General features: G+C 46.0%; 1 protein-coding gene across 1 annotated transcript in view; it reads right to left on the minus strand.

Annotated features, from left to right (window-relative positions):
- Positions 1-10,254, minus strand: part of SRRM4 (serine/arginine repetitive matrix 4) — a 149,764-nt gene extending 139,510 nt beyond the window's left edge. The window contains exon 1 of the mRNA XM_025889412.2: positions 9,830-10,254. Coding sequence (XP_025745197.1) covers positions 9,830-9,960 — 131 coding nt within the window. The 5' untranslated portion in view covers positions 9,961-10,254. The remainder of the gene's footprint in view (positions 1-9,829) is intronic.
- Positions 10,255-20,691: the final 10,437 nt, after the last annotated feature.

The raw sequence follows: 20,691 nt of genomic DNA on the forward strand, positions 1-20,691 counted from the left end.
TCCTTATCAGCTGGAAGCTCTGAAACATGATCCCAGAAACAGCCGGTGTTGCTCACCTGCTCTGCTAGGCACAGGCTGGGTACAAACGGACGTCTCATCAGGATCCCCAGACCAGGCTTCAGGCAGCATATGCCACAGGAGGTCTTTATGGAGGCAGGATGCCGTATCTCCCCACAGGGGTAGGGTGGCAAGAGAGAGCAGTGTCTGGCCACCTGATCACAGCAGGGAAGTTCAAAGACAAACATAACATTGGGCAAACACCACTTCACTGAACCCAGAGCTCACTCAGGCCGACTCAGGCTATGAACGTCAGGCAACCCCTCCCCCTTTGTGGGTCTCAGTCTCCCCGTCTGCAAAATGGGGATCTGAACTAGAGCAGTGAGTCCTAAAGATCTTTTGATCTCATATCTCTCTCAGTAAGAAATTTTGAGAATGAAACCCCCATATATGTGTATTATTTACGAATTATACATGAACACTGTGGTTCTAACACATCATCACACACACTGTAAGATATATCTCTCAGACCTCCCCATGTACAATGAGACTGAATGATCTTGAAAATCCCTTTAGCCCTAAAATTCTGATGCTGTACCTCTGTAAGTCCCCGAGTTTCCTCATCAGTACTATGTGCATATTCCTGCATGCCCTCATTAGTTATTCATTCAACAAATATGTAAAGATCTCCAACCATGGACCACTGTCCGAGGTGCTGAGATACAGCAAGGAATGAGACAGACATGGTCTCCCACCCCACCCCCACGCCCCCAGCAGTTCAAATGTTTCTCTTGCAAATCAAAGGAATTAACTTTGCTGTTTTTTAATATTGGCATTTCCATATGCTTCAGACTATTAGGTGTGCCAGCGACTTGATGAGGGGAAAGTGTTACAATTGGTGCATTCAACCAACAACTGTTTGGCCCCCTGCTGGGTATCAGATGAAAGGATACACCAAGGAGCACACAGACATAGTCCCCAACCCCATGATGCTTTCAGTCTCTTAGGAGAGGTATACTTTAACATGGGTCTCACAAATCAATATAAAATCATAAGCGTGTTGAGAGCCGAGAGGTACCTGCCATGATAAAAGTCTGTAATTCAAGGTGTGACTTAGTCTAGAGCATTGTGGAAGGAATCCCCAAGGAAATGACATTTGAGCTAAGATCTGAAAGTGCAGTAGGTATAAATTAGGCACCGGGGAGAGGGAGAGCTTTCCTGGCATCATGTGCAAAGGCCCGGTGGCAGAAAGGGCACGGAAATTTTGAGTGACTGAAAGGAGAGGGGTGTGGCCGAACGGAGGGAGTAAGGGGCAGCATTTCAGAAACAATCTTGGGTAGGTTGGCAGACAGACGCTGGGCTGGAGAGTCTTTAGGCCATCACAGGGGGTCAGCTCTGTATTCTGCAAACCAAAGGACAGCGATGGAGGGCTTTAGATAGGTGGAGGGGGTGTGTATGGGCTGACTTGCCTTTCGAAAAGGTTCTTCTGGCTCGATGTGGAGAACAGGTATGGAGGGTATGGACAGAGAAAGGCAGTGTTACAGAGAGTGGGGTGAGTTGGGATTATAACGAATAGCTATTGCCTAAGCTAATTGGACATAAAACAAGAAGAGCAAAATGAGACAAAAACACCCACAACCTTAAGAGCCAAACCACAGCGACAGGAGGTACAGGAGGTAGAGAAGAACTGTAGTTGCCATCAGGCAGACCTGAGTTCAGATTCCAGTTTCACCTCGTATGAACAGTGTGGTCTTGCACAAGCCATGCCTCACCACCTCCCTGGTCTCAGTTGTTCTTCCTCTGCAAAGCATACTAGACTTGACACACGTCAGTCAAGAGCTCTGGCTTCTTATCCCAATTCTGCCTCCTACCAGCCAGGTGTCCCTGAGCAGGTCACTTCCAACCTCTGAGCCTCGGTTTCTCGTCTATAAAACAGCCTTTCAAATACCTCTCTCCTGGAGTTCTTGTGAAAATGGAATGAGGCAATGGATAAAACGTGCTTGCTCACTGGCACAGGGCTGGGCACATAATGACAGAAGGAGCTCGGCACCCACTTTGCACCATGAGTGAGCGTGCACACATACCATGAAGACACTCATTTCAGGCCCAGATGGCACGTGTCTCCCCAAAGGAGTGGGGACTGTCTTATAAAATTCTAGCTCACTTGCCTAAGCTTAACTTTTAATGAAGCTGGAGAACAGTGATCCACTGGTGTTTCTGCTCAGCGAAGCTGTCAGCGGGATGTAAGCCCAGGGAATCCGGCAACGGGGGGATTCTCCTGATGAGAAACATTCGAGTCCAGAGGATCTTAATATTTGTTTTGAACAGACACATGTAGACGTGAATTACTTAATGACTGTTTTAGGATTCGGCATTGTTCTGTATTTGGTTTGGCTTTGTCTCTATGACATCTTAATTCGTGTTTTATTTCACAGAGCTCCATACACAGGCTGTGGCATATGGGAGTTCCCTCAGCAAAATCTCCAATGAAGATGGGGGAGGAAGGGAGGAAGGGAGGAGGGAGGGAGGGAGGGAAGGAGGGAGGGAGAGGGAGAGGGGAGAGAGAGAGAGAGAGAGGGAGAGGGGAGAGAGAGAGAGAGAGGGAAAGTAAACAAACTGTAGCTTCAAAGGTGCACCATGAAGGGGGGCGGCTGGGTGAGAGAGATAGTCTAGATTTGCTCGCATGGATATGAGAGACAGACCAAACCCTCACTGTCATGGGAACAAGATTTGCCACTGCTATTTGGAATTCTAAACAGTGTGTTTTTCAATTTCCTAATCTGATTGATCACAATCAGAGAGATTGTAAATTTCATGCTTGTCCATAACACATGCAGGGGCCCAGCTAAGCTTCTAACACTGCTATTCAAAGTCATCCTGGCTGGGTTTGAGTCAAGGAGAGGAGCCAATAGAAGCAGATCAGACCTAGGATCCTGATTGAGAGGGCAGGGGTCCCTCCTGTGACCCCTTCCATGCTCCCAGCCTAGGAACCAAGGACCTGGGAAGTCCTTAACTGGCTTACTATGTTAATCGCTTGAAATGTTTCCTGCCTCCATCTAGGGAGTCATCCCCTGTTAGTCTTCCCCTCACTCACTCTCCTCCAGCCACATTGATTTCCTTGCGATCTTTAAATACACCAAGCATGCTTACACCTCAGGGCCTTTGCACTTGCTGTTCCCTGTCTCAAAAACTCTTTCCCCTTGTTATCCTCACAGCTTGCTCTCTCCTTTCATCTAGGTCCCTGACCACTCCATCCAAAAAGCAGCCCCATCCTCACCCTCTATCTCTTTCCCCTGCTTTATTCTTCTTTATAACACTTATCGTAACCTGACCTTCTATGATTTCTTCATTTATTACCTTGTTTCTTCATTTATCACCTTTCTCCCTCGTGAGAGCAGGGGCTTGGTGTTGTTCACTGCTATATCGAGTAGGAGCTCAATAAAATTGTTCAATGAATGAAAGCATGATTTTGTTTTTTAGCCACATGCAGCTTCTTCCCTTTTGTGGTTCATTCCCTGTGGCTTATTCTCTCTTTGACACGTGTGGGCTTGCTCTAATCCCCCCACCATGGGTGGCTGCTCAAAGAATGCAGACTGGATTTTGTTTTAGCTAGACCATGAAGGACGAGAAACCTAATGGTCCACACCAGAGTCTGCATCCTTGAGCCAATGACAGAGTAGCTGGAAATTTTATACAATCAGGGCAGTTCCTTTCCACAGTCCCCCTTCATCAGCACTTACTCTGAGGCCCCCGCAGATGATGTCCCCTCCAGAAAGTTTAAATTGTTTTTTTCTTCTGGGGAGAAAAAAAAAAAAAGGTCTCCTTTAAGACTCTACTAGCAACAAAGGCCTTATTCATTCTGATCATTCCTTGAATTTGTAGGTAAAATTGATGAAATAAAAGAATCATTCCCATTGCACAGATCAGCCCACTAAGGATAACTGTGTGACTATAAGCAAGGGACTCCATGACTCATGAAGGGTGCCTCCCTCCTCTGGTTTTCCACACCCCTTTTCCTTTATCCCTACCCATATTACGGTACTTAGGACAGTCTGCCTCATGCCATTCCTACTAGTGCCTGTGTCCACCTTTGCCACTAAACTCCGAGGCCCTCCCAGGGAGAGACTGCATTTCATTCATCTATTCCTCTTTGATGGGCCTGGCACATAGTAATAACAAAAACTATAATTTATTATTAATAGTAAGAGCTAACAGTGATGGAGCCCTTCCTCTGTGCCAAACAGCACTTTTCATAAATTAGCCCATTCAGTGTTCTCAACAGCTCTTGGAGGGGGCTGCTATTATTAGCCCCATTTTATGGATGAGGAAACCAAGATTGAGAAGGTCAAGTTCCTGCCAAAAAGTCACTAGCATCTGCAAATAAATAGTAAAAGGAAACAAGTGTTTTTGATTAGCTTGCCATCAGGGTCTGTCAAATTTTTTTGAACAGCTCTACACATCTCCAGTGGCTCTTTAGGGAATGCCAAAACCACATTCAAAAATGAATACAGAGCACTCAGGTGGTCAGGTGGCAAGGCCAAGGAAGCCCCACTGTCACCATCAGGCAATTCACCCAGCCCAGGTGTGGAGGGGTGTGGCTCTCTCCCAACGTCTCATTGGGTAACTCACGTCAGGGCAACAAGAGCACTGTTGATGGAGCTCTCGGTCTGTGCCAGGCACTGTACCATGTCCTTTACACGAATCACCTTGTCTACTCCTCACTACAACCCTGTGAGCTCAGTCTCACGCAGGTGGGCAAACAGAGGCACAGGGAGGGTGGAGTGATTAGCAGAGTCCAAAGGTAGGAAAGTAGCACAGCAAGGTTTCAGCCTGAGCAGATCTGACTTCAGAGCCCAAGTTCTCCACCATTCCCCTTTCTCCCCAGAAGTGTTCTCTCACACCTCAAAGAAAGTCTTGGTAACGAGCAATTTAAAAACTCTGGTTTTATTAAGCCCCTGCAAGCCCTTCTACCCCACAGGAAGGTAAAAACAGTCACTCTGGAAGAAAGGATATTTTTAAAAATTTATTGTGCCCCGGCGGCATGCCTGAGGTGCTCACAAGAGCAGGAAGTGCATGATGGAGGCTTTTTTCCTCATCACAGGAGTTAGGCTTTTAGGGGTGTTCCCCCCCCCCATTCTTTTCTGGTGGCCTAGAGTGGGGATGGAGTTCATGGAGGCTCACACAGCCCTGAAAAGCACTTCCTGGTGGCATTTCGTCCAACCTCCTGTACCCACACCAGATGACATGTCTGCTCCCCCAGCCAGACGGATGTCTATATCCCGAGAGCTTCATTCTGACACCAGTGTGAGTCAAATCTGCAGAGTGTGTGTCTCTTAGGCGGCGTTGATCAAGAATCCCCAGCCTGTCAGGAATGGGGGTGGGCTGGGAGAGAGCAAATCTGACACTGGATTTGGACCGCATGTACTCATTCAGTTAATGCATCCAACTTTCATTCAGTGTCTACTGCAGCCCGAATCTTAAGACAGCACGGTTGCCAAGTGAAAACAGCTGTGTCAGAAATAATGCCACCCCCCCAGACCCCTGTATACCATTCAGCAAATTTCACCTTTCACAAGGAGAAAGGTTTGACCCAAACAATAACACTCCCTTTCCAGAGAAAAACGATCATTCATCGCCAGGGCAAGCATTCTCTATGACCCTCAGTACCTTGGTTTTTAACCACAGGCTGTCAGGAAATCACCTCCCAGCTGCCCCTCACTCTGCTCCCGAGGACAGAGTCAGCACAAATGTGCTAACTGATCTCTTGGCACAAAGGGGAGTCTGGAATTAAATGGTTCAAAGGCATTTTTCCTGCCTCACAATTTGGCCATCTTTCCCTTTATGCAGTAAAATCTCCAATAGTTTGGAATTTATGATCCTTTGGACAGACCTGGGCTGAAGTCTGCTTCTGGACTATTCTGCATAGAGAGGATTTTCGAAGAAAATTAATAGCTTGCCAAAAGAATTGTAAAGGGAATTGCTTATTCCATTTAAAAGGGCCGCCTTTCTAGCCCTTTACAAACACTCCTGCGTCCACAAACAATTGATATGCTAATTTCAAATGGTTTTTACATGTTCATTAGGTCCTCAGCTACTATTCTGGTGATATGATTATTACAGTTGGGTCTAGCCTCAGACACTTAAGTTTTCTGCTTTGAGCATAAACTTTTTGGGTACAAACTTTTCTGGGCCAAACAATTAAAAAAGAGAATTAATTAATGCCAGGAGAAATGACTGTACTTCTTCAGTGGGGACAAAAAAGGGGTCTCTTACTCTCCAACTATCTTACTGATTCATGCTGACCGTCTTTCAAGCTCGTATAGGGTGAGGCTGCACTTTGGCCACCCTACATCCCAGGTGGCCTGGGATAGTCCCCATTACATCTTCCATTCTGGAATAACTACTCACAGCAAACCTTTCACTCTTGATATGAATAATAAATTATACAGTTGCTCTAGGTTTGATGGAACTAGGGATTCAAACTAATTTTTCAGGAGTTTCAGTCTTCTTTGGACTGGCAGTACCTGGTCATCTCTACACAAATGAAAAGAATACTCTGTGGGGATGTTATAGCAATCCATTCTGAATCTAGATAATTCTTCACCAGCCCTCCACCCCCTAACTAAGAAAGTCCTATCAGAAAGCAACTAACCTTCCCCCAGGGAAGAGAATGATGGGACCACTCCCACCCCACCTCCTGTGTGTTAATTCCATCTCAATGCATGGCCTGTCAGCAGCTGAAATCCCACAATATTTACTGCTAGCATCTTTTGGGGGAGAAATGGGTAGGCATGAGGAACACAATACTGGAAGGAAATGTTGATTTCCTCTGGCCATTATAAACAGAGCGGTTTGTTTTAGAAGTGATGTCTATTAAGCAATCACTCTGGACCACACACTGTGCGAAATGTTTTACCTGACTCAGTCCTCATAATTCAATGTCTGAGATGGCTACTATTATTTCTATTTCAAGCTGACAAAACAGGCTCAGCAAGGTAAAGCCTCTTGTCTAGGACACTCGGCTAAATGGTAGAGCTAGAACAAGAATCCAGGTCTGTCTGAAACTCAAGTCTGAGCTCTTAACCACTATGATATACTGCCTCCCACTCTGCTATACGTTCGGACATTTGAGTCAGACATCTGCTTGCAATCTGATACACAATAAAGCTATTGCCTCATCAAGTATGCCTCATGGAGGGGGAGAGGAAGGCGGGGAGGGGGGAACAAGGGGAGGTTTTGCTTGGAGTGTGATTGTATGATATATGCATAGTGCTATGAAATCAACCAATTGAATGTAAGCTTCTATCCTGGTACTAAATTATATTCGGAGATAGACTTAAAATATTCTGGGGAAGTTCATTCAGAGGAGGGGTAGCCCTCATCTATAAACACGTATTAAGTGTGTAACCAACAGAACTGGCCTGGCTGGTGTTTCATCCAATCCCTCCCCCATCTCTCTACAGATCTGCTGACTGAGTGCTGGTCTTGACTCATGGAACTAAATGACATTTCTGGTCAGACCAAGTCCCTAGACTGCCTCTAGAGGAAGCCACTGGGGCTCAGCTGATGCTATGCCAGTGTCTCTGTCCCTTTCCTTCCTGAGAACCCAGCTTTGGAAACATGGTACTTTCACTGTTAAGTAAGCATACAACACTAGAAAGGATACAGAGACCGACCTCACTGGATGTGGTTGGCTTGGATGGGGATGGGGATGATTCAGGTTTTACAGACAGTCTGTTGAAAGACGACTCAAACCCAGCCTTCCCTGAAGCCTTGAATACAAATGCTCCCCACTCGTTTCCCACCCCAAACCAGCAGTAACAGCTATAAAACTGGAATCTATTCTACAGAGGGGCCACACCTGTTACAGAACTATCGAAGAAGATCCTTCCAGCGTGACATAAATTAGGGGCTTATGACTCAGACTTTCACCCCAGCAGTGGTTTCCAGGGGTAAGGAGACCCAAGATGTTAAAAGACACCTAGAGGGAAATGACACCTGGGGGAGGAGGGTTGGCTATTGTTAAGAGTCCCAGATGCATTATGTTGGGATTTAAACAATGCTACAAAAAGCATGAGGGTTAGGAGACTTCGGGCAATTCACATGATTGAGAATATGACCAAGAAAGGGACATGCCAGTAACAGACAGATAGGCAAAGGGTGAAGGTACCAAGTCAGGTGGACTTAAGGCGTTTTCTGTATTCAAATACCACCCCGAATCTGCTCTCCTCTTCCTGCATCCCTGAAATATATGGCAGACTCTGAACCAAATGCCACACATGTAGTTTTCAATGAAATTGTCTTTAGTTTCTTCTACAAGGGCATATTCTTTGGCCCACACAGCACCGGATTTGCCAATAGTAGGTGCACTCCAAAGGCAGAATGGATGGCTGAAACCCAGGAAGATAAAACTGCTGACGTCAAAACTCTCTACAAAGAACCTTTTCCCAAGCAGAGAAACATCAGTCCTGGACGGCATTTGGTGTTCTCATTCCCCTTCTCCAGCCTGTGTCACGAGGTGTCCCCCTCCCTCCCAGCCACAAATACTGGCTGCTGTTTGCAGCCTACCACATCCTGCTTCGACTATACACCCATTCCCGATATGTGGTACCCATTTCTCTAAAGACATGCATGAGCTAGGCTCCCAGCAGACTCCGAAAAGTTCTCCAGCCCGAGTTTGATTCTGTAGATAGGATTCCCCGTCACCCACTGGAAAGTTCAGATCCTGTGGTTCCAGAACAGGCATTCTGTCTGAAGCACTTTCACAGACCTGTTTTCAATCTGCTCTCTAATGGAGCCTGCCAGGATTAATACATCCTCCAAGTGGTCTCCCCTGGTCCACTTTGTTCTTTTTCTCCCACTGAACCACTCATCCAACACCAGCAAAAGATGAGTTTTCATACTGCCTTGATTTTCCCTGACAGAGGGCACAGGCTTCTTCCTTTCATTCTCAAACTCCTCTAAATTGAATGCTTTATGAAAAGAATTGGGTTTTCTCTGTCTTGGAATGTTCTCCCCAGCCTTCTCTCCATTTCACCCCACCTCCTCTTCTCTTTTCTTTCTGCCTTTCTTTCTTTTCTTCCCCTATTCTCCCCCATCCCACTGTTTTCACCATCTGTGGGTCTGTGCTCATTCTTGAGTTCAAAGCAATCAGATCCTTTTCGAAAAACCAAATAAAACTCTTCCAAGATCATCTTCACGATCTTGGAAGGCTCCTCCCTGACTCTTGAGCTCAGAGTACTGGTTTTGGATGCTGGAGAAGAGAGAATTCAGCAGCAGTGGCAGCCAGAAAGGCGTGGAGGAGGGTGCTGTTTAGGGTATATTTGAGGGAACAGCATATGGGCTTTTGTCAAAATGTTCAGAGCTCGCTAGTTTCTGAGCTGAGTATAGAAATGTGCCGTTACCTCTGAACACCACTTGAGCTGGTTCAACCTTCATCTTCTCTTCTTGTACAACACCCCCAGCCACCCCAAATCCACCATTCCTTTGCCCCCCTGTCCTCTGAGCTCTGATACCAAGAAAAGTTTCTTAGTCAAGTCCTATCTCACCTACACCGCCCACCCCAAGAAAGCAAAACCTCTCAAACAGCAGCTGCCAGGTCAGCAGACAACTGAGTGTTGCTCCCCCTAAAGACTCCCTGTCCCTTCTCACCAGCTTCCACCTCACACAGGCAATTAGTTCCCATGTTCGAGCGAGAGACACCGAGTAGTGATGGGAAAAAAAACAGGCGCCCTGGCCCAGCTGCCTGCATCCACCCCTCAGGGCTCGGGGGACACACAGGCCAGGAAAGAAGGGCCATCAGGGTCTCTCCTTCTAAGAAGGAGGTCATTACCTTGGCAGAGGCTTGCGGGCCGTGATACTGGCGACAATGATGCTCTCGGGACGCGGGGTGGCCACAGCTTTAAAGGTTCCTCGCCAGAACTTCTCAAAAAGCTGCTTCTCCCCTTGCTGAACGCTCGCCATAGCCAACCCAAAGGGGCCCGGGGCGTCCGGGCGCTGTCCGAAGTGCTGAAACGTGGATTCCAAATGGGGGCACACCCGGCTCCGGGCTCAGTCCTTGTGAAACCCAGAGGGGTGGGGTGGCAGAGATCGGGGGTTCAGGGCGGGGGATGGGGCGCCTCAGCCCAGGCAGGCAGGGGAGAAAGAAGGCTGATCCGCCGTCTTTCTTCGCCTTCTGTGTTGTGTCTGGGCTGAGCTCTGAGCTTGCTAAGCCTCCGCGCCCCAGGAAGGGAAGGGAGGGCTGGCTTTCTCGGCAGTGCCAAGAGAGAAGAGGCGACGGGGTCGTCTGTGTGTGCGTGCGCGTGTGAGCTCAGGCGCGCCCGGGTTTTGTCTCTCGCACAATGTGACGTTGGAAGAGGAGGCTGGTCGCGCGAGCAGCACTTTCCTCCCCCCCCCCACCGCCGACTCCTCCGTCTCTTCTCCTCCCTACCAACTCCCTCCTCCTCCTCCCGCACAGCCTCCTGCCGCCATCTGCATAACAAAAGCCCGCAGGTCTTGGGAGGAGAAAGGGCGGGGCATGTGCCTGTCACCAGGGCCCCGTGGCGACAGAGTTGCGGCGTTGACCCCTCAGAGAGGCAATCCCGGCACTCCGAACTGAACCAGGCAGGACATCCTGCTTCCCAGCCTGTTCTCCTCCCCAGCCATAGCAGGCCTTCCCCCCTTCCCCCACCTCTTCTTGCGTGTCCTCTGGGCCCAGCCACCTCCCTTCTCAATCCCCTTCGCAAGTCTTGTGGCAGATCTTCTAGTGTGGGGGGGGGGAGTAAAAAAACAAAAACAAAAACAAAAAAAACCCAAAAAACTTAACCTAGCCGCCCAAGCCAACTTGACCCTCTCACTTCTGGGAGAGACTGCTTGGGCCAGCAAAGGGGGTCCCTTGCATTCCTCTTTGTGCCTGGGCACCACGAGATCCCCACCACCCAGAAAGTGCCATTTGATGGACAATCCTTCGCCAATTCGGCTTTTCGCCATCTGCCAAGCCAGGTCCCCGCCCGCAGAGGGGCGCAGCGCTACATCTGTGCTTGCGGCGCTGTAAGGAAGATTTCTTTTGTGCCTCACAGCCAGCCAGCCCAATGTCCCCGCTGCCAAACCCGTCCAAAGGAAAGAGTGCCCCCCACCCCACCCCACCCCATCCACTCCTGGGGAATTTAGCCACAACCACAGAAAAGTGGTTAAGAAATTAACATAGCTTGTCTCAGGAAAGGAGTCCCTTTTGGAAAAGTAAAGCACTTAGAGAGAGGGATCTGAGGGGGGAAATCAGGATTACAGGGGGATAGTTACTTTTAGGTCTCTCTCCCCATCTTCTACCCCCTCTCCCACTTCAACCCTAATCCCAGAAAGTGAGAGTTCAGAATCACAAATAAACCCTTAGAGGCACACGGTCTGGGCAGAATTTCTCTAGTTTCACCCCCAGGGTTTTCATTAAGAAAAAGAGACAGTAGCAGGACCCCTCGGTGCATCTCTCCCTTGGAGCCCTTTAATCTCCGAAGAGTTACTACTCCCACTCCCCAGGTTGCAAATTCCTGGAAGGAGGCCTTGCCAACTCTTAAAGGCCTCCAAGCACCTAGCACAAGGTCTGGGCCACAGCCAGAACAAACCCATGTTTCTGGCTGATGCTGACAGGGACAGAGACCAAGAGACCTGGGCGCCAATGTGAACTTCAGAAGTTCTTTGAAAGGGAGAGGAGGGACATGGGAGAGAAAGGGGAGAAGTAAGGCAAAGAGAATAAGACGGGGGAGGAGAAGGAAGAAAGAACCCTGGGGAAACAGAGTATGGATGTATGGATCCAGAAATGTACGTGGCTTTGGATATGTGTGTATTTGGGTATTTGTGTGCCTGCTTAAGAGAGTGACTAAGAGCACTGCTCGCTCTGCAGTGACCCCTTCTGGTCGACAACGAGAGATGCACTTGCCGGCTTCTTGAAGTGGGCTGCAGCAGCCCAGAGGTGGGGTTGGGCTGGGAGCTTGGAGGAGGAGGAAAGTAGAGAGTAGGTTCTACTTGTCTCCTGCCTATACCCCAGCCCAAATTCCCCACTCTGCTATCACTCGTGGGCCCACTGCCCACCCTGAAGGTGACTGTCATCTTAAATGCCATTGAGAGCTGGCCCCTTAAGTAGCCTGGGATATTTAAAACCATCTTTAGTCATGACATTTGGGGGGTGAGGAGGGGGGGGGGGGGGGGGGGGGGGGGGAAGTAGCTGGGATCCTACCCCCACAAGATCAATCAACATCTTTCAGCCTGTTCTGGTTCTAAGTTCCCAGAATGTTGATAAAGTTCCATTTGCATAACATTGCCTCTTTTGACCCTGGAACTGTAGCAAGAGGTAGGAGGGGTACCTGCTCTTACTCCTTTTTAAAGGTGAGGAAGGTGAAGTGTGGGATGGTCAGGTGGAAATGTGTAAAAACTACCAGATACCAATGAACCATGTATAGAGTCGTGGTGGTGAGGCTCCTAAATGGTGAATCTTGGGTGATAAATCCCAGGCATCAAAGCCAGGCTACTTGGGTTCAAATCCCAGCTCTGCCCCTTCCTAACTACATGATCATGGAGTAGTGACTTCATATGTCTGTGCTTAAGTTTCCATATCAGTAATATGAAGATTCTATAGAGAGTAAATATCATGTGTTTAAATGTAAGGATTAGAGGACTGAATGCATGTCCGGGGCACAGAATGGTGTTTGGAACAGTTTACTAAAATGGAAGTTATTATTGGTATTTTTAAGAGCGCAGACTCTAGAGTCAGACCGACTAGGGTATGAGGCCCAGCTCTGCCACTTTTGCGCTGGATGGCCCTGGGCTAGTTACAAGTCTCGGCCTCAGCTTCCCCATCTGTGAAATGGAGATATTAATGCACATCTCCTATGGTGGCGGTGAGGATTAGATGAAATATTCCCTGTAAAGGATTTAGCATGGTGTCTGGTTCATAGCAAATGCCCATTAAATGGTAGGTATTATTGCTTATTGCTGCTACTGTTGGAATTGACAGCTGTTGGCATCACAAGTCCTTATTTGGTTCAATAATCATTCAGCAATGCCTCAACTTGGTTAGGTACAATCCCGGGCATGGAGGGTTCAATGATAAACAAGGCATGATCCCTTCCCTGAAGGAGTACAGTCTAATTCACCTTCTGGGGTCCCATTGCCTAACATCTGTCTCCTTTTCACCTTATCAAGTCTAGAATGCCAACACCAACCAATTAGTAGTGGCTACCTAAAGAATGTGTTGAGAAAGATTCTGAAGTCATGTCCCAGAAAGCCTGCTATGATGGATTAGTGATATTTGCCACCAGCATAGCACAGAGAGAAGCAGCAATTGTGCTGCATGTGACTTAGGCTGTAGGTCTTCTCCAATATGACATAAGCCCCAGTTCTATCAGTGGATCAAAATACAACCATCTTGTTCTCATTCCCTCAGGGAATTGCTCTGATCTCCCAGGTGCAAACAGTCCACCTCATAAATTGCAACCTTTCAATACGCTGGTTAGTGAATACAAGTATGTCACGCAGTTGCTGCCTGTCCTCTGTGGTCTGCTGGTGGCCAACATCCACCAGCAGTTCACCAGTCCATTACGGCACTCTTGCTGGGACAAGACTTCAGAATCCTTCTCAACACATTCTTTAAAGAGCTACCCCTAACTGGCTGAAGCTGGCATTCCAGATCAAATCAATTTGCCATCCATGTCTAGAGGATGCTTCTTTGCTTGATTGGTATTGTTCTGCCATTAGAAAGAGGGGAGACCAGGGAGAAGTGATTCTAGGAGTTGCAAATCCAGGCACTCAGAGCATGAGCTAAAGAGATTCTTAGGCATCCTTCCTCCTAGTGATCTGAGGAGGCAGCAGCTCCAGCTCAGAGAAATAGTTACCCCTCGACCTAAAGCAGTTCAAATCCCACCTCACTGATGTTACTGTGTTACTCTGGGGAAAATCCTTACTCTCTCTGTGCCCATGACTTCTCTAAGTACAATGAAACTGATCATTATCCACCAGCATCAAGGGACATCAGGGTACTTGACAGTCTGTACCCATTTCCAGATGTCCAATGAACAGTGAATGATTCAAATAATTTCTGAGATAATGGGAAATATGATAATGAGACCAATTCATCTGTCCTTGTGCCTTTACACTTCATGCTAAACTATTCAAATTACAAGATTCTGTATTTCTTCATATAGACTTTTGGGGAGGAAAAAATGATTACACTACTGGGGTTTACTAATCCTCACCCCTTGAAAGTCCCACCTTGTGTCTAATCTGAATCCCACCTTTGCTGTTAATTGTCCATTTCTCTTCTAGTGCATAGATATACATTGCCTCCAATGCCCCGGGACTAACATAGATAAACCAGGAATCCCTTTTTTCCCCTGGCTGCATAGTTCCCAAGAGTCTACAAGATGCATACATTCACTGCTGTCCCAGATAATAATAATAGTTGTGCTTACCATGTTTACGTCACTATGCTTGACCTTATAGTCGCCACTTGTGCTAAACCTCTGATATACAATTACCTCATTTAATCCTTGCAACAACTCTATGAGCAATGAACCACCATTGTCTGAATTTTGCAGATTTGGAAACTGAGTCTTAGAGTGGTGAGAAGATTCAGTATGTGCAATGACATCACATTGAAAAAGAGTTGAGTATACTCGGGCGCCCGGGTGGCTCAGATGGTTAAGCCTCTGCCTTCGGCTCAGGTCATGATCCCAGGGTCCTGGGATCGAGTCCCACATCTGGCTCCTTGCTCGGCGGAGAGTCTGCTTCTCCCTCTCCCTCTGCACCTCCCCCTGCTCATGCTCTCTCTGTATCTCTCTGTCTCAAATGAATAAATAAATAAATAAATAAATACACTTTAAAAAAAAAAAGAAAAAGAGTTGAGTTATACTCAAGGAAGAGGCTGAAGACGAGAGAAGATAGTGATGGAAAAGTGTGGTCTATGCAATTATTCTGTCCAGTTTGAAAAGCCAATGATATTATACCATTATTTCTCAAAGTGGTGTTCCTTGGAACGCTGGTGGTACTCCCTAGAAAACTTTTAGGTGGTACCCAGGCAGAGAGAGCACTGAATAATATTGGAGCATGGTCATATATGGTGAGAAAGTGTTCCCTTTCTCAATCAATTTTCTTCCTAGCCATTAGGTTACTTTCAGAAGTAAACCTCTATGCCTTGATTTTTCCTGACAGGTCTTGAACACAGCTCTCAGCACTTTAGTTTTCAACAATGAAAAAAATGACTTCAGATTCAGAAGCTTGGACAATGAGAATTTAATAATAGCTTTGCTTTCATTGGATTTATTTTATAGTTATTTTCCACTGTGGACATGTGATACTGGTTTTTCATTTCTAAAATGTCCTCTTTGAGTAAATTTGTTAGGTAAAGAGGTGAGTCACTTTTCAAAAAACTTTTCATTATAGAAAAACTTCAAACGTATACAAAAGTAGAGGAGCTAACATAATGAGCCCCTGTATCCATTTCTAATTTCAATGATTATCAGTACATAGTTGATTTTTTTATCTTAGTCTGACCCACTTTCCACACTTCTAAAGCATTTTGAAGCAAATCCAAGACACTGTATTATTCCAGTTGGAAATACTACAGGATGTATCTCTAAAAGGTAGGAACTGCCTTTTTTTTTTTAGCATAACTGCAATATCATCATCACATTAGACAAAATTAACGATAATTCCTTAAGATCTGCAAATATCCAGTCAATGTCCACTTTTCCCACAACAGTCTTTCAGTGTTTGTTTATTGGTTTGTTTGTTGGAATTGAGATTCAAATATGCCCATTCATTGTGGTTGGTGGATGCATCCTCCCTAAGTATCCTTTCATCTGTAAACCGACCCCCCTCCCACATATTCACATTCCATCTTTCTTTCTTCTTTGTTTTTGATAAGAAACTTGGCTCTTTGTCTAGCAAACTTTCCCCTAATCTGTATGTTCCTGATTGCATGCCTGTAGCATTGATAACGTTTCTCTGTGCCCTCTATTTCCTGTTAAGGTGATGGTAGGACCTAGAAGTTTAATCAGATTTATGTTAAAAGAAATTCCACCAGGTTAATACTGTGTGATTTTTTCTTTTCTTGTCATGCTAACTGACACTAAAGATCTTTGCCTAATTTATTAATTTATTAAAGGTTGCAAAACGGTGGTGTTCTCGCCTTTATTTTTCATGTATTAGCTATAATAGTTCCATAGAGAAGTAGCCCCTCATCAACTAGTTGAGCAACTCAGGGTACCATTGTATAGAAAAGGCAGAATAAGTACTTGATCCTTTCCCTTTATTTACCAGCTCAAAATAATAGGTTGGCATACTAACATCCTTATAAGGTATTAGTGAGTGATTATTTTTTTTTAATACTTAGGATGAACTTACATATTTAAATATACTTAGTATGTTTCAACTAATTGCCATTAGTATCCTTAATAATGCTATAATTGTCCCACCTTTAGTCAGGAAAGTCTGAGTCCTTTGGTATGATCCTAGAAGCCTCTGATGCCTTTGTTGCCTTCTGATATATCAGAGTTCCAAGCTAAGCTGTCCAGACCTAGAATCAGCCATTTCTCCAAACAGCACTGGGGCCTTTCCGTGGATGCCGGGGTTACTCATCTTTACTGCGTTAGTCAGTCATTGTTCCTAGGACTTTTTAGCATGGAGACCTAGGAGATTTGATTTTTAGATAAAAAATATATCCAGTTTCTACTGACATTTCTAGCTCAAATAAGAGCGGAAGGTTTTTCTTATAAATCATAAATTTTACATTTGTATTTCCTTGTTGACATGCCAAAAATCCAAGTTTAGCAACACCAACATAATTACTCATTTCCTTTATCCCACAATACCACACATGCCTGTTTCAGAACACCCAGACTTCCACTACCACCCATAATAGGATTACTGAAATCAGTTTAAGAATCTTTTAACCTCACTTACTGTGTATTAAAACCAACTGGAATAGAATCACATTAAGTTTTATTTATTTACTTTTACTTTTGATTTTTAGGGATTACTTCTTAATATAACTTCATCTTTTTTTAATTATGTCAAATATTTACACGGTTCTAAAGTCAAATGTGCCAAAAAGGTATATTCGGACAAGTCTGGATGCTCTGTCTTCTCTAGGCCCCTTCTTCTCCCTCTCCATGTATAATTTAAAAATATTTTATGCTTTATCCTTCCACTTAAGATAATATTTCTCGTTCAAAGTTGTTTCATGTTTTAAAAGTGCAAATCCTAAGAGCAGAGGCGAGGCAAGGATGCTACAGAAATCCTAAAGTTGTATTTAAATCACTGAAGCTCAGGGGCGCCTGGGGGCCTCAGTCGGATGGGCTTCTGCCTTTGGCTGGGGTCGCGATCCAGGGCTCCTGGGATCAAGCCCTGCATTGGCTCTCTGCTCAGTGGGGAGCCTGCTCCTCCCGCTGCTTGTGCTCATAGGTTCATTCTGTTGAATAAATAAATAAAAAATCTTAAAAAAAATAAATTACTGAAGTTCAGGGCACACTGTATAATTTCTCTGTGCAACAGCCTGATCTTGCCTTCTCCAGGCCAGGAAAGGGGCAGGGCCAGCACCAGATTCCACAGCCTTTTGTGCAGAGGTGTGTAGCCTAGCTCCTTTACCGACAAGCGACACATACTTGTAATGCACACACTGTGGGTATCACATCAACCACACTAAGCCACTGTAATATTTAGATTTGAATATGGACATACAAATCCATGCTCCCCCAAACAGAAAGCTGGAAAGAGAACTTGCCTAAGAGAACCCAGTTTTGCATCTAAATCTAAAAGCCAGTCTTCCATCTGCCTTGGTTCACCTTACTGTGTGTGTGTGTGTGTGTGTGTGTGTGTGTGTCTGTGTGTGTTATATTGTTTCTAGTGCCTTCTGCTTTTAAAAGATAGGCTGTAACTTCTGAATGTGGTTCACTTTGTTTTGTTTGTTACTTCTTTTCTATTGAAAGGAATACAGAATTCTCTCTTGGAATGTTTTGAAGCAGAAGACAAAGGCAACTGACCTTTGGTTTGGGGGGAGAAAAAAAAAAAAAGAGAACAAGAAAGAGAAAAGCAAGTCTGCTCATATGCCCCTGTCCACTGCAGACGTGGTGGGAGAGCTGAAGCCAGGCATCCTCTGCAGCCAGGGGCTTTGGGGATCCCGCTCAGCAGCAGCACCCTCCCTCCCACTTTGCCGGTGGATGGAATGTTGCAGAAATAATTACCAAACCAATCGATAGTCAGTGTAGTGATGTGACCACAGTTCTTAATGCATCATTTTCCTCCTAGAAACTCAGTTTGCCTTACAGGAAGGCCAGATTCTACACAAGCTCCCGACAACCCAAAAGCCCAGGATAACTTCTGGACTATTGAATCTTTTCTCTCTGGACAAGCACTGTATGAACATTTTCACATTTACCTCTTGCAGCGACACTCCAAAGCAGACTGTAGAAAGCAAAGGGACTGGTCTGAGAGTACATAGCCGGAATGGCTACATTTCCCTTTTACTTTTTTTTTGGCCGGGGGGGGGGAGGGAGAGGGAGGGAAGTTGAACGAATAGATGTGTCCTAGAATTTTGTTTTTAGAAAAGTGGTAAATGCTGTTTGTTTGTTTTTTTTAAATCCCTCCCCACTAGACTTTATGGAGAATTCCCTAGGTTTATTATTTGGGAACAGGCGTATCACTCCCAGCCCCGTCTATATCCTTCAGGGGATCTTTACATGAGGTTGGAAAAGGCAAGAGGGCTTGGAGGGCCAGGATTTCTGTCCTCACCCAACCCAAGCATCTCTATACCTAACTCCAGCCTCAGCTTTCCCATCCGTGAAGTTTAGGGGTTGGGCCCTCAGAGGTCTCAAACTGGCAGCCCACAGAATGAACCTGGCCTACAGATGTGTTCTATTTGATATCCACAAGGTATGTAAAAATAGAGAACTGGAATAACTCAAATGCTCTCATTTTTGCCACAGACCCCACCGCTCCTAATTGCATCTCATCCAGGCTTCTTCATGCACACACATTTCCCACTGGAACCCTGTAGCAGCTCCTGGACTTGAGTATCTCTCAGGCCCCCCCCCCCAGGGGGGCCTTCTATAGTCTCTTTATGTTTTTCTGTGCTTAGACTATTCATAACAAGAATTTTTTTCTTAGAGATTTTATTTTTTTATCAGAGATAGAGAGCACACCAGGGGAAGCGGCAGAAGGAGAGGGAGAAGCAGGTTCTCTGCTGAGCAGGGAGCCCGACATGGGGCTTGATCTCAGGACCCCTGAGATCATGACCTGAGCTTAAGGCAGACATGTAACGGACTGAACCAGCCATTTAATAATAGCAGAATTAGCATTTGTTGAGCAATTACTATCTGCCTTGCTGTGCATTAAGCATTAATTAATTAATCAATTAATTAACACATCATCTCATTCCCTCCTCAGAGCAATCCAAGAGGGAAGCCAGTATTGCGATTGACCTTTTGTGTACAAGGAAAGTAAGGCTCAGAAGGATATGCACCTTGCCCGAGCATACAGAGGTGATGGTAAGGAGAAGGGCTGGGATTTAGATCCAGGTTTTTCCAATCCTAAAGCCTGTGCTCTTACCCAGAGGTGATATTCCATATACTTTACTGGGACAGTGTGGAGCTGGCTAATCGGATGGATGTTAGGTACAGGGCAGTCTGGGTACCAAGAATATGGCTCTGGTGGCCAGGATAGCGCAGACAGTGGGCCCTGGAGAGGGATCCGAGGGGCAGCCATTTACTGAGGTGAATAAAAGTACTTCAATATTAAATGTCTAATGTGCTTTCTGGCTGAGCGGCAGGACTGCTCTTAACCACTCCACTCGCTAGTGTCTTGCTGGGTCAGAGGCCCTGAAGAATCTTGAGAACCTGTGTTCAAGAAACACAAAGAACATGGTGCTGACCGGACCGATGCCAGGTGATTTTGGGGGTGGACAGGATCTCCTGAGAGATGGAAAGGCGGTGGGGGGGAACCTCAGAAACCAAAGCCAGACTCCCTGCTTTCAGAAACTTAGAAATAAGGGAGATGGTATTGACCTGGAAAGACAGTTCTGTGAGTTTTTACACGAGCTGAAGGAAGCCAGAGTTAGTATTAAATGGACCATTTAATGTGGCTCTGGCCCCAAACCACGGAGAGTGTGGCTGACTCTTAGCAAAGTGATTCAAGTCACGTGACCCTTCTCATTGATATAACACATTTATAAAATTTATTGGGCGCAGGCTACATGCCAGAGATTTTACCCAATGCTGAGGTTTGAACAAGAAGACAATCTCTGCCTTTGATAGGCTCCCCATCCAGGGTGGGGGACAGACGAGTGAACTGCTGTGACTGGTGTGGGCAGTGATATTATGGACTAGACTCGGAGGGCTGAAGGTGCACAGAGAAGGAGCCCTCTTCTCTGTGTTCCTGCAATCTGGAAAAAATGAGACCTGAAGTTTGAGATATCCAGACCCAGGAGGCAGGGAGAGGGAAAGAACACTCCAGGCAGAGAACTCTTCTGTAGGAAGACCCAGCCATCAGACAGAGCTTAGAGGATAGCAGTGGTTCTCAGAGTGAAGGGCAGACCAGCAGCATCAGCAGATCCTGGGAATTTGACTGGAATGCAGATCCTCAGGCCTCACCCTAGACTTACTGAACTGGACATTCTAAGAGGTGGGTCCCAGAGGGCTGTGTTTTGACAAGCCTTCCAGGTGAATGATTCAAGTT

Source organism: Callorhinus ursinus, unplaced genomic scaffold, assembly GCF_003265705.2.
Source record: "Callorhinus ursinus isolate GAN/ISIS: 27379988/994484 unplaced genomic scaffold, GSC_fseal_2.0 scaffold41, whole genome shotgun sequence".
Taxonomy (NCBI): Eukaryota; Metazoa; Chordata; class Mammalia; order Carnivora; family Otariidae; genus Callorhinus; species Callorhinus ursinus.